A 15,129-nucleotide genomic window follows, 5' to 3' on the forward strand; every position below is an offset into this window, starting at 1 on the left:
ACTTTTTTTCCAGTGACAGCCATCAACAACACTCATGGAGTCGGGCCGAAAAGCGCGACCTGAGGACAAGCCCTCAGCGAAATAAAAGATAGTACCGGTAAGAAACACTCAGTATTCGTTCAGTCTAATAAAAAGCAACAATTTTTTTCGTAGATTTTCCGACTAAATGGTATGTGGGCGGCTTTAGGCTTTGTCCACATGAGCGCAGTTCGCGGAACTCTTCCCGGAAGATTTTTTAGCTGAGCTAAAAACTTATTCCTCCAAAACCCGGAACTTCCCCCGTACTCCGAGCTTCTATACGTACAGGGTTATTCAAAACTCACGCACCACTGGCCATAACTTTAGTTCTAATTAAGATATCGACTTGCAGTTTAAGACGTTTTTACTCATATCGAGGGGGAAACCTCTTTTAAAGTACTTTCCAGTTTTTGATCCCCTTGGTAGGAGAGGGGCCGGGGGCAACTCAAAAATTTCTGATGGCCACCCCCCTTATAGCCAGTGGTGCGTGACTTTTGAATAACCCTGTATGTTTCTTTTGATGTGAATTAGTTTGTTTTCGTTTTTTACGTCCTTTACACGTCTTGACATTTATTTTTGTTACTTTGGCGGCCGTAATAATCTATTATTTTGCAATAATTATATAGTTTTATTGAAGTTCCGGTTCCAGTTCGGGCGAACTCGTGTGGACAGCATACCTCGTTTTAAGGAACAAGTTCCGGGAACTGAGCAGTTCGTCGAATAAGTTCCTCGAAACACGCTCGTGTGGACAGGGCCTTGGGGAAGCTCTACCTCCGTAAGGCCGTATAGGTCAATTGCGCAGGTCACAGAATCGTGTTTTGAGGTTTGATTCTTGTGGATCAGCTAAAAATAATAAGATCCGTCCGAACAGCAACTCTCTACGTTCAATACTGAGCGAGATAATGCGCTTTGAAACATTCGTTTGATGAAGTCGTCCACCGCGGTGGTGACACCGTTGGATTCTTCCACCTTGCTTTCATCCTTCGGGAAGACACACATATTGCGCTGGTTACTCGCCGTGAAACTGATGGGAGCAAGGTGGAAGAAACCAAAGGCGCCACAACCGCGGTGGATGACGTCATAAACCGTTTCAAAGCGCATATCTGGGTTAATATTGAACGGAGGAAGTTGCTGCTGGAACAGATCTGAAATTATTTTTAGCTGATCCACAAGAATCAAGCACCGAAATGCGATTCTATGACCAGCGCAACTGATCCATTCTGATTGTTGGTTGAAACTTGAGCGCGCAATGTTCGAACACAAGGAAAACAAGAGAAGAAGCCGATACACTGAAAAAACAAGTTTGGTAGGATTTACCAATCCTTCGCGCTGTATTTCACACGGCGTCAATTTAGAGTAAATTCTGCCAGAAGAAAGGTAAACGTTACTATACATATACTGGTACAGGTAACGATTCCTCTGGAAGAATAGACTTGAAAGATTGGTAGAATTTACCATTCCTTCACGCTGTATTTCACACAGCGTGAATTCGAAGTCGATTCTGCCGAAAGAATGGTTACCTGTACCAGTATGTAGTAACGTTTACCTTCTTTCTGGCAGAATTGACTCTGTGTGAAATACAACGTGAAGGAATGGTAAATTCTACCAATCTTTTTTTTTTCAGTGTACCTACCTATTTTGTCCATTGCAACGACCCGCTTCCACCATTAGGATCCCCCCATAACCCTTTTGTCTTCTTCGTCTAAAGCTTTTTCCATCAGTTTCAATAATCGCCCCCCAGGCCGTCGCGCCTTCGGGCGAGCCCGAGCCTCAATCTTCAACGTAATTTTGTGCTTTCAGAGCGGTAGCATTAAAGCGCTGTGGTATACGCGCAATGCGTTAAGTATTCCTGAGGTCTTGCAGGCGCCAATATGCGTCCCGCGCTGACCAAACTGTGATAACGCAATTTTAAGCAAACTCGCGGTCATCGTTCTACCATTCTTTTTTTTCAGTGATAGCCGAGGAGTCGGCAACCGTGCGATGATCCGCCGCAGCGTGGATAATTAAATCTTCCGGCTGCAAGTGTCGGAGAAAGAGTTACTCATCGAGATAATTGCCGATTAAAATTAGCTCTTTCACTTTCTTCTTCTTCCACGGATCCGCGGGCGATTGTTGATGGATCTGCTCGAGCGAGCGTCGCGCCGCCCGAAGACTGGGTGCGCGCATGGCCGTCGAAACGTTTCGCTGATTCGGTTTCCTCTCGCACGCTTAGCTCTCTGTCGAATCAGTTGGGTCAACTAAGAGGGCGTCTGCTCGCGCGGAACTGGAGCGTTTCGCGGGTGCGTCTTCGCGCAAATGCTCGCAGCACGCACCACAGAAACGAGAAACGTAGAAACAGCTTGAAACCAATGCTTTCCCTAGGAACATTGCGTAAAAAATCCTGCATTCGCAGCAGACGATCAGAGACACTGATTCAGTACTGTATAACAATAGTTGCGAGGCCACCGGATTTGTAAGTTGTTATAAATCTAACCTAACCTAGCCGAACCGAGCGATATTTTGGCCAACTTAGCCTAATTTTTTACTCAAGTGAAGCTTCATTTCAGACTCATAAGCTCTAATGAGGTTATTTATAAACTTTCATCATCCGGTTTATTCTACTAATGGGAGTAATTATTTATCGACTCATGGATCCATATTATTATGACGGCAACATGTCTATTTTGAGATGAGTCCTGGAGTCCTGCACTCCATACGAATACTTGCGTTTCACGGCTCATCAGAAGTTTTCACTTGCTCCCTCCATTAAAATATGGGTTCACGAGTAGACAAATACTTCTCAAAATTGTAATAAATAGAGAATTAAAGAGGAGTTTTAAATTGAAATAATAACTTCAGCCAAGCTCAGGTCAACAAGGAACATGTCAATTTCCAGATGAGGCCTGGATCCTCTTGGATGACATACATCTAACGGCTCATCAGAATTTGAAAATGTTCCCTATACCTATAGGTATATTATATATATTTTTGACATAAAATAAAATCATCTTGGCTTTTGGAATTCTTAAATGGGTGAATATATTGACACATCTTTTGTTCATCTATTATCCTTATTTTTCCTTTCATCTCTCTTGTTGCAGGAAAATGCAGATTCAGAAATAAGCGCATTGAAGGAAAAAATAGAGGATCTAAGTAAGTCGATAAATTGGACTAGAGGGGGAGGCGCCGAAGACTTTTTCCAAATTCTTTTAAAAAAAGGACTAATTACGTGAGAGCTTTAAGTAGTTTTTCACCCTTCCTCGTGTCATTTCTCGAATTTCAAATGATGCAACGTCCGAACTTAAAACCCCGCTCACCAAATGAGCATTTCAGAGGCCTCGTCTTTTGTGCAGTACCCATGCAAGTTTGGTGCTTCAATCCTCAATTAAATATGCATGTCATAATAAGTACCATGTGCCTTTGGCCAATCACCGGCAGAAAACACCCTTAGGGAGTGTTCATAAATTACACTAGAAAAAATACACATTGGATCTGGAGTCCAGATTCTTGAAAACATTGACAAGAAAAAGTACTATTGATTCAATCAGATTCAAGCTTAAATCAAAAGGAAATCCGCTCAAATTAAGAGGCTTTGTTCTTGATTTAAGCAAAAATCCGATTAAATCAAGAGTATTTTTTCTTGTCGATGTTTTTAAGAGTCTGGACTCTAGATCCAATGCGTGATGCTGACGGGGTGGGCATAATACCAAAAAATCTATTAAAGTCAGAATAATGGAAGTATAAATAAATATAAATGAGTAGATATAAAGTATTCCCGACGGTGAAGTAAAGACTTGATGGCACCAAAAGCAAAATACCATGATAGAAAATTCTTTGCGAATTCCATGACGACATTGCACGACAGTAATCTGATAATTCCCGGCACTTCAAGTTGCCAAATGAACATCATGGTTTGAACTAAAAAAAGAAATTTAAGTATCCCGACGAAATCTTATAAGATCTTCAACAAATGAGGATCTGTTATTGAAATCAACCATTTTGAGGAGGGGGGGGGTGCTTTAGTTGAAACTTCTTCATGAAAGGGGTCATGTTCGATACACTGTGGCGCCTCTGACGTCGAGGGTGATACCACTTTGGGATGAGCCCTCTTTTCCGAATGACTAAGGCGAAAATATATGCATACGCCCTTAATTTTAGCAGATCGAGGAAACGTCATAGAGCAGCAGACGCTGTGAATTAAAAACAGATCCCATATTACGGAGACTTGAATGTGGGTCAAATTGAAAACTGTGTGCGAGAAAAGGGATTTTAGGTCCTTTTTCCCCCAAATTAACCCCCACTGTTGAAGCATTTGAGTTCAACGATATGACGTGGGCGCGCATGCTGTAACGTGGCGATTAACTCGCAAAATAAAGCTACCAGGGTGTCTATTAAAACAGGCTGGAAAAAATTCAGTACTTTTACAGTACTTTTCCGGTACATTCCCAAGAAATTCAGTAGCTCCACGGCGGAAAAATTCAGTTATTTTCAGTACCTCCAATTGACATAATTCGACAAATTTCAATAATTTGAATTTCTAGCTCAAATTGCGATAAATGTAACAGAATCCTGGAAAAATTCCGGACCTTTTTGCGGAATTTCCGAACTTTTCTAGTGATTCTGGACCGCCCTTAAAAAACCAGTACTTTTTCGGGACTTTCCGGCAATTCCGGTAATGTGGACACCCTGGCTGCGTAAGGCTTGAATAATTGTGTAAGATGCAGACCTATGACTCTGGAGGCTGAGAAGGCAATGATGAGAAATATAAGGAGGAGTTCGAATACGACACTAAGCCGCATTCTGGATCCGTTGACAGACAGCTCGGCGGTTACTCAATCCTCCCGTCTTGAAGAAAATTCCTCCTTCCTCTCCAGGAAAACGTGTCAAATCTTCGGCTCGTCCCTTCAGGTATCCTTCGCTTTCGGAAAGTTTCTAGAACAGATGTAGACAAACCCTCGTCAGTTGAACGTAAAATATAGAACGGCGTTCAATACGGGTTTAAATGCGATTCAACAACCCGAACGTTCCTTGCGATAACCAGTGGGGTGGCGTGCTACGCGACATGTATATGGATTGATCTGCCATTTAAATCAATGAAAAAGAATCGATAAACTATAGAGAATTGATAATCTATCCTTTACCATAGCTTCAGATGGGTCAATATCGAAAATCGATCATTCGAGTTTCGCCAAGGGCGGTCAAATAGTTAAACCATATGGCAAAGTACTTCCTGCACGCCCCCAAAAATTTCATGGGAAAATGAAAGTACAACATGAAGCACTTTTTCAAAGCGCTGGGTAACAAAAATTTCTTCCGGTTTGCTGCAATTCGTGAGTCACAAGTTCGGACAACTGCGCCTGTTGATTTGACATATGCGCCGATTAATAGTTCATACACATTGCAAAAAATCGAATTCATGCTGTACTAGAAATCTAAATTACGATTCCCTGAGTGTTCTCTGGCGTTTATTGCGAGAAATGACGTTGAAATAAAAGTGACGGATAAATGGTATACCCCCGACACCATGCAATGAGCGAAAACTCATACATACACTATTATGCCATGAAAGACGGCAGCGTCGACTTAATTTAAATCGACGTTGCTTCCATAAACCACAAATCTAATTTATATGAGATAAATGATTCCGCTAAGACAAAATAACTCACTAAACTTGCAAAGTATACCATTATTGTAGGTGAGCATTAAATATGTAGCACTCATATGTGACGGAGCAGCATCAAGTCCACCGGGGCATAGCCCGATTCCGATTCCTAATAGTATTATATAATAGAAAGTATATAATAGTAATAGAAAAATAATTTCTAAAAAGAGGCGGCGACGTGGCAGCAATTGAAACGGGCGCCAACAAAAACCACCAATGCGTGTGAGAGATTCCACTCGCGTTAAAACTCCACATTTCACATAAATCACCCCGATCTGTTCAGTTTCACCGGCGTGCTCAAAAAAGTTTTAAAAGATTCTAAAACTTCAATCAACTCGGCAAATAAACATAAGGTCATTCTTCAATCTAAGACTTTGAAAAAAGTAAAGGCCATAGAAGCGTGTATCACCGAAGTCTTCGACGACAGCAGCGAATATTCTGTATTCAAACTTATTAGCGCTGTATCTCATGAGAATACGCCTACCAAGTTTTTTTGGTAGTTACATTTGTAATTTTTTGTTTATACCATTTGACGCACCGGGCTCTATACACCCGGTCAGTTTAGTGCTTCTCAACGTAATTCCGTGGTGAGTTTTTAAACGTCTCCTTTTTCTGTTTTTCTATCATCATTCCATTTGCTGCGACGCTGCCACTTCTTTTTAAAAATTATTTTTGTGGGCGGGAATCGGAAATTTGATTTCAGGACGCGATTCGGGATTTAGGACGGAATCGGGGGATCCCGGTCCACTGCTGTCGTAGCGTAAGGATAATTTCTTTTTCTACCAACGTCTAACCTTATTTGATAAGGGAAGATAGTGTGACCAAGCAAGCGTGCAGAGCACTACACAGTATAAATACCACTGTTTTGCGTGTGTAAATCATATTCTTTTTCCAACGAACGTGATATCGATGTATCGGTGAATTCACCAGTGCACGTAGCCACAATCAGCTGATTCGAATGTTTACGATTTTCTTAGGAGTAACGCTATGAAATATTCGACTTTCTCGTAATGTAGACTTCTCGTGAGATGTCCACGATGTATACATTGTTAAGCTTGTGAAACTGTGATATATTCATGTTCCGAAGAATATGTACTCCGAAGATGGCGTAAGCCGAAAGGTACCTCAGTAATTAATACATATTTCAATACAACACCTTGTTTCTCATTCAAATACAAATAAAATGGTGTTGTTCAAATCAAGCCTTATTAATTCTTTTTCATCGGTCGAAGAATTTAAGGGACGGCGGGGTCCATTAGAAACCAAATGAGGCTCCAAAATATTTTTGATCCCCCCCCTCCCTCTCCAAACGGGTCAAAGCAACCGTTTTCAACGCACGCCTTATTGACACTATGGTCGTATTCTTGGAATGCAGGGAGAGAACATACGTGATGAGCACAGTAAGTCATTGACGCCGCGTGTTGACTGGGTGACTTTAACGAACGGGCAGAAAAAAAAACCAAATATTTGCCTTCGAGTTTAAACACGAATAACGATGAGAGATACACCGCCACCATGCAGACACTCTCTTAACAAGTAGAAAGTATAACCATGAGATGGAAGGTTATATGTGTGCGCACACCAAACAATGCTCCATCGCAGGAAAGGATTCTCTCGGAGAAAGAAGAAATGAGTTACAATTTTCAATCATGCATGGATCACAAAATTGAGAAGTTCCTATCTCCGGTAATAATTACCAGAAACAGTAAAAGACGATCAAGTTAAACCAAATTGATTGCTGAAGTCAAAGTTCTAATTGGTTTTTTTTTTTTTTGGGGGGGGGGGGGGGAAGGGAGGGGGCTTTTCGATGGGAAATATCAGTACCAATAAAACTTCTTTCTCAAATAAAGAATTAAAGTACGCCATGATTATAGTACTAGAATTACTAAGTTTAGGTTGGAGAGGAACCACGGACCTGTAACTAAAGAGCTTTTACAGACTTTTCACTCTTAAGCATGTTACAAATTGATGCTCCTAAATAAACCTGATTGAATTGTGCCAATTGCCCGGTTTGCCTTGCCAAGTTCAGCTTAACGATTTAACTATACATACACTGTAATTAGAGACTACTACTGTAACATATCCCTTCATATTTATATTATTCTTAAAAAAGTAAGGAATTTGAAAAAAAAATTCTAAGGTCCGGACTCGTGTGCTTCCGTGCTAAGCAAGAACGCCGTAAATCCATCAAGATTTTACATTCAAAGTACTGTACATATACAATACTTTGAATAAACTAAGGTCCAAAAATGAGTACTTTTGCTTAATACACGTTTCATGACAAAAATCCGGGTAATTAGCTGCCACCACGCCTTGTGTATGTGCCACGAAGGGGATTCCCTGAATTTTTCGAAGGAATCAACGAGGCAGCGTTTTCCCGCGAGAAAATAAATGATCCGATAGAATTCGGCGAGAGCGGACGGAGGGTATGGATTCGATCGACATGAATCGATCGAAAAATGAAAACGTGAATCGATCGACGTGAATCGATCGACACCGATTCGATCGACAAATTGTTAAAAAACCGGTGTCGATTCGATCGACATGAATCGATCGAAAAATGAAAACGTGAATCGATCGACGTGAATCGATCGACACCGATTCGATCGACAAATTGTTAAAAAACCGGTGTCGATTCGATCGACATGAATCGATCGAAAAATGAAAACGTGAATCGATCGACATGAATCGATCGACACCGATTCGATCGACAGTTAATTCAAAAACACCCGGATCGATTCGATCGACATGAATGGATCGAAAAAGCAAAACGTGAATCGATCGACGTGAATCGATCGACACCGATTCGATCGACAACCGTGAATGGATCGACAAACCCCGTGAATCGATCGACAAACCCCGTGAATCGATCGACAAGCCCGTGAATGGATCGACAAACCCGTGAATCGATCGACAAACCCGTGAGTCGATCGACAAACCCGTGAGTCGATCGACAAACCCGTGAATGGATCGACAAACCCGTGAATGGATCGACAAACCCGTGAATCGATCGACAAACCCGTGAATCGATCGACAAATCCGTGAGTCGATCGACAAAAGCCGTGAATCGATCGACAAACCCCGTGAATCGATCGACAAGCCCGTGAATGGATCGACAAACCCGTGAATGGATCGACAAACTCGTGAATCGATCGACACCAGATAGAAAATCCCTATTTTTGACATCCTAATCTAATTTGACAACTCTGTGGACCCCCTCCTGACCTGCGAATGATCTGCTGCGTCGTTTCTGTTTGAAGGGGTTTTACGTTCCGATGCGGAAAATCTGCTTTTTTGACGAGGCTGCGAATAGTATCGATACTTGCTAATAGGAGTATCCCAATGTTAATATCTTAGCAATGATCGGCTGCGTCGTCTCTATTTGAAGGCGCTTCAGGTATACCGATGTGAAAATCTGCTTTCTTGACGGGGTCCATTTCTCCAGACCCCCCACCTTTCGAAAACTAAAATTCAAGATTGTCAAAGTTTTGTACTAGTTTTGTTCCCAAATGCACCACAAAGAAAAAGTTTTGTACCCATCATGTAGAGTACGTAAACTTAAAAAGCAGGAGGGGGGGGGGTGGAGAAATTGAGCCTCCCCCACCTTCTCAAATTCTACTGTTTTTTATCGGCAAAGTTATGTACCTACTAGTTTTGTACCGAAATGTACCGTTCAAAAAAGTTTTGTACCCTCACGATAAGGGAGCTACGGAGAGGGGGGGGGGGGGGGGGGTTCAAAAGTGGGGGGGGGGCCTAGGGAAATATTTTCGAAAAAACGGACCCAGGTACTGGAAAACCCTCAGAATGTATACTAAGAGTTTTGTACCGAAATGTACATACCGTCGGTCCTGTTACACTATTAAACTATTATACTAGATATTACTATCTATACTATAAGCTCCGAGGCCTCCTACATTTGCGTATCTGGTAACGCTTAGTTCCAGCGCTCTACCGGGCCAATTTTCATAACTTTTGCGGCAATCGATAGGAAATTGTCTCTAGATGAGCCCGCTTTATTCAAATTTTAAAAATACGACCCAGGTTTTTTATATTACGTGATAAAGTTGCGAATTCTCCCATTTAAACAATATAATTTTTTATTTTTTGTCTTAGTTCGTTTGGGCGTTCTACTGGGCCGATTTATGATTTTTGCGGTTATCAACAGCTAATAGTCCCTACATAAGCCCGCTGTAATCAGAATTTGAAAATAGGGCCCAGGTTTTTTTTTTATATTAGAGGAGACCAGAAAGCTTAGAAAGGGGGGCAAAATTGAAGTAAGCGGGAAATTTTGAATCTTGGACTGTTATTAGGGTAAGTGAATACCCTCCGTATGCTCCTTTGCTACATACTATCCAAAATCGACGAAACGCTCCGTCCCGTTTCGTTTCAGTCAATTGGCGTGGAGTTTGACATAATTGCCGATTTTTTCATTCGATTCTTGTTGGTCCAAACGCTCCCGGCTAGTGAGAAATTGGATAAATGAGAGTCATGGATGAAAATCCTTTCAGTTTTTTGAGTCGCTCTTTTGTCGACGCGGGCCTTCGAGAGCGCGAAGCGCCCTCTAGGAGTTGAGCCGCGTAGCGGCCAGGGGACATAGCCCCCTGCGTATTATACTACTAGCCGACCGTCCTGAAACTTCCGGCCTATTCTGTATATAAATCGAGAGCATAGGAGGCACCTAAAATAAAATGCCCCCTTGAAAAAAAAGTCGATTTAGTTAGGGAGAATTATTTCAAACTTCATGTAATTAATATGTGAGATCCGGGAAGAAAATCCAATAGATCGTGTTCGATAGTGGTTGGTCGATGTATCGTTTGGTTCAAAATAATAGAACATAACCTCAAACAAAACTTTCAGGATTTCAGTCGGAAAAGCTGAAAATGAGAAAATTCCTAACTATCTCACCTTGCGATGCCATTTAGTACTCATAAGAATAAAAAATCCATCAGGAAAACCCCGTTTTCTCAGATTACTCGATTGACTTGAGGCTACGTTTACATGTTGAACCAATCGATATCGATACAATCTCACCTATTTGATGTGTCGAAAACGATCTATTCATGCGCGGCCGGAATTCGAATCTTCCGCAGTCGCAGATAGCCGCAACTAAAGATCCGGAATTTTTACGCGGGAGCTTCAAACTGTGGCCGGATCAGCGCGCTCGGGGTTCGGTATTCTGGCTCTGGCGAAGGAATGAATCGACGGACTTCAAAAATCTCTACGGATATCGAAAGAGCAATTGAAGCACAAAATATTAGCCGTAAAGCACAGTTGTTTTCATCAAGAGTTCTCCGCAAAAGTAAAGAAAACTGTCTTTGGGCGTGAAGTTGGCTTACCGTAACTTTTTTTGACTGTAATAGGAGAACGGTTTCCCGGATTTGAAAAATCTCCTCGGATATTGAAATGCTTCAGAACCGACGGAAAAATATCAGTCACTCCTTATAATATCTAAAACAAATGTGCAAACCCTCAGCCTCCCCGACGGATATGAATCAAATTATTTGCATTCTGATATCCTTCTTTATGAATGTTGACTCGGACTCGCAAACCAAGGCGCGGTCGAATGAAAATACGGACCAAGAAAAAGAAAAGGATCTTGCAAATATGCGTTTCAAATTTCATCAATTTTTGACCTTGATCTCTTATAAACACAGCGTATTCCCAAACCGTATACGTGTAATACCACTATTCAAATCTCTAAGGGCCCATTTTGCTAATACCTACATTTAATGGAGAATTTGCAAGGGTCTGAAATTTGATGAATTTCCTGTTTAAGTGGAATCCTCTGAGTGAACTGAACACGAAGATACCCTTGATTCATAAATTGAGCAATTATTAGAGGAGATATGACAAAATAACCGATTCTGCTAAAATACATGTGTTTAAATGGGAAATGCCGCCAGATGACGTCACAAGGCGGCACATTTTCTCACTTTTAAATCAATTTTTCTCCAATTTCCCATGTCAGAAAAAAATTATGAAAAATATTGCGAACTCAGCTCATTTAGGCATTTAGGCATTAGGCTTTAGATGAAGCAATAAAAAAATTGCGTGCAAATTCTCCATTGACGGCAAACTCGAAATCCTTAGACAAGAATTTGAATAGATCCTTGAGGTCTTGGTCAAAAATTTCTCATTATCCTCCAGGCTCCAGACTCTTGAAAGAACAAGAAAAAGAAAGGGATCTTACAAAAATGGATAGCATTTTGCAATTCGGAACTATAGGCAGTACGGCAGGTTTTCAGGAAAGCAACTTTTGCAAAAACCATTGGCGTTTTTCCTCAAAACGATCAATGTTGCGGTTTGATGGTTCATTTTATAGCTATGGAGTTCCTTTAACACCCTGTGTTGACAGATTCTTCGAAAACTTCACACTGTTGCCAAAAATTACAAAAAAAGGCTATAGTTCCTTATTGCAAAATGAAGAATCCGGGGAAGCTCATTTTGCAATTAGGAACTATAGATTGTTTTAGCACTGTTTGCATAGGGGAGACGACCCTGGTGTCACTATTACACACTGGAGGGTTAACTCCGACAGAGAAAACACCCCTTCCTCCCATCATACCAGGAAGGGGGGAGGTGCATTGTCCCTGCGGAAAGATATTCTACCAAAAACAGGGTGTATACCTACCGACTTGCTAATATTTCGAGAATGGTGGCAAATATTAACATGCAATTTGGACGGGAGGGTTTATAGATTCGATTGACATGAATCGATCGAAAAATGAAAGTGTGAATCGATCGACACTGACTCGATCGACAAATTATTGAAAAACCGGTGTCATGAATCCGACATGACCGACATGAATCGATCGAAAAGTTGGAACGTGAACCGATTGACGTGATTTGATCGGCACTGATTCGATTGACGACCGTGAATCGATCAAAAACCTGCGAATCGATCGACAACCCCTTGATTCGTTCGAAAAATCCGTGAATTGATCGATAAATCCTTGAATAGGCCAACAGACCCGTGAATCGTGAAATTTTGAAAATTCGAAAATCCAAGATTTGGGATGTGGCCTAAAATGCTATCTCGGCTCCTATTCGCTCGATGTTGCTGATTTTTGGTGCCGGGGGTATTTTTCGACGGGACACTCGAATTTCTGCTGAGTTGGTTAAGAGCGGGACTTCTAAGCTCTTCAAGTGCCTCAGAAAACTGATGCAGCAATGCATTAGGGGTGACGAGGTGCCAGGGTAGTGGAAGGAGTCCTGGATCAAGGCCATCTACAAAAAGAAGGGAAGGAAGGACGAATGTAACAACTATACCGGGGGCTCTCAGTGACCGGGACAATAAGCAAAGTGTACGGGAAGGTACTAAAAGCGAAGATCGAGGAAGAATGGCAAGATCACGAAGCAGAGGAGCAGGCTAGTTTTAGAGCAGGCTGGTTTTAGAGCCGGCAGTTCTACGATGATCACCTCTTTGTTATTGTCCAGGTCGTTGAGAAGAAAATGGCCGTAGCTCAGGAACTGCATTATTTAATTTTTGTGGATCTCCAGAAGGTGTATGACAGTGTGCCTTTGGTGAAACTCTGGGAGGCCTTGGAAAAATCAAATTTTAACGGGGGGTTGATTGACGCTGTCAAGCGATTTTATAAAGGAAGTCTTACGAAAATATAGTGTCATGGAGAAGTGTCGGGGGTTTTTATGTAACGAAGGGTCTAAAACAGGGATGTTGTTTGTCGCCAACATTATTTAAAATCTTATATCTTGAGTAGGTATGTGTTGAAAGAGTGGAAGAAAAAATGTGGAGGGATGGTGTCCCCTTGAGTGAGGTTGAAACTCTGTTCACTCTGTGCTTTGCTGTGCTCTGTGCTTTGGCGATTGCACAAGATCAAGATGACGCCAAGTACATGATGCGCAAGTTGGTAGAGGAGTATCGGAAGTGGGGTTTGGAAGTCAGTATTTCTAAATCCGAGAAACTGACCTTGGGAGGCGATCAGCAAAGCATTGAGTTGGAAGATGGGCAGCAGATCAAAGGCTGCGAGCACTATAAGTACTTGGGGGTGCGGTTGACCCAGGATGGAAGAACTGATCAGGTGACTAAGGAAAGAAACACCCTGGCAAGGAAGGCTACAGCGATGTTAAATGGAATCCTCCGGGATCCGCGGATTTCCAAGGAGAACAAGAGGAGAATTTATAACGTTGTAGTCAAGAGTATTCTTACACATGGATGTGAAGTTTGGCAGCTGAAAGAGCGGACACAGGGGATGCTAAGAGCCACGGAGATGGATTTCTGGAGGAGGTCTGCAGGAATTTCTAGGAGAGATCGGGTCCGCAATGAAAGAGTGCGTCAGATGGGGGGGGGGGGGGGGGCGTTCTCATTATCCTCCAGGCTCCAGACTCTTGAAAGAAAGATCCCACGAGTATAAACTGTACTTGACTCTCAGTATAAAGGGACTCTAATTATACCTAACTTAAAATCGAGAAATCCCAGTGTTGCCAATTTGCAAGGTCCAAGAAACCATAAATGCATTGACACCATTTAGGCAAGTTAAACTTAAGTTTTAATTATTCTCGCGACACCGACATTTTTTCATCTTTCATAATGCCCCCCCCCCCCCCCCATTTTGTGATTTTCATAATTTTTTATGAAGTTCCAAAGTTTTCTAAGTTCCAAAAATAGCGTGAAAATAAAATTTGTTAACATAGTAACAGAATATTTATCATAATGTAGAGTTAGCAGAGTGCATTTTACGAGGAAATTAATGCATACTTCACTAACTTAGAATTTCAATACTTACTATTAATTACTTGAAAGATAAAATATGATTAGTAAATTAAAAGTTCTAAGCATCTAATATGAGGTATACTAATGTTTAAAAAAGCTGTTTTATGCCGTTTTAGCTCAAAACTCGGTTTTTTGGCTCTGGCGAGAAAACGGATCAACGCACGGAGAAAAAAACTTCGTGCGTGGGACCTGAAGTTTAGGTCATATGGATCTCTGAAGTTTTCGGATTGAGCATCTGAACACTTTAGGTCTAGCTGTCGAGGTTCGGATCACACGTCTGAAACTTCAGTTCTTACATCTGAAGTACTTCAGATGTGAGACCGAAGTTTTTTGGATGTAAGAACCGAAGTACTTCAGATGTAAGAACTGAAGTTTCAGATATGTGATCCGAACCTCAGCAGCTGGACCTAAGGTGTTCAGATGCTCAATCCGAAAACTTCAGAGATCCATATGACCTAAACTTCGGGTCCCACGCACGAAGTTTTTTTCTCCGTGCGGATTTAAAAAAGCTCCTCTGATATCGAAAGAACTATTGAAGCACTAAAGCTGCCCGCGAAGCACAATTGTTTAACTCCATAGTTCACTGCAATAGTGAAAAAAACGGTTTATGGGCGTAAAGTTGGCTTATTATAACTGTTTTTTTACTGTAGTAGGAGAAATGTGATTTTTAATTTAATAATTTTTATTTTTTATTTTAATAACGATTTAACATTCTCGATTCCAGAGAAGTGTATCATTT

At 41.5% G+C, this 15,129-nt stretch overlaps 1 protein-coding gene across 1 annotated transcript in view; it reads right to left on the minus strand.

The window, feature by feature from the left end:
* Nucleotides 1–15,129, minus strand: part of LOC109040468 (uncharacterized) — a 61,337-nt gene that overhangs the window by 8,125 nt on the left and 38,083 nt on the right. Inside the window, 1 exon segment of the mRNA XM_019056427.2 lies at nucleotides 4,724–4,929. Within this exon segment, the coding sequence (XP_018911972.2) occupies nucleotides 4,724–4,796 (73 nt within the window). The 5' untranslated portion in view covers nucleotides 4,797–4,929.

Source organism: Bemisia tabaci, chromosome 1 (assembly GCF_918797505.1).
Source record: "Bemisia tabaci chromosome 1, PGI_BMITA_v3".
In the NCBI taxonomy this organism is placed as follows: Eukaryota; Metazoa; Arthropoda; class Insecta; order Hemiptera; family Aleyrodidae; genus Bemisia; species Bemisia tabaci.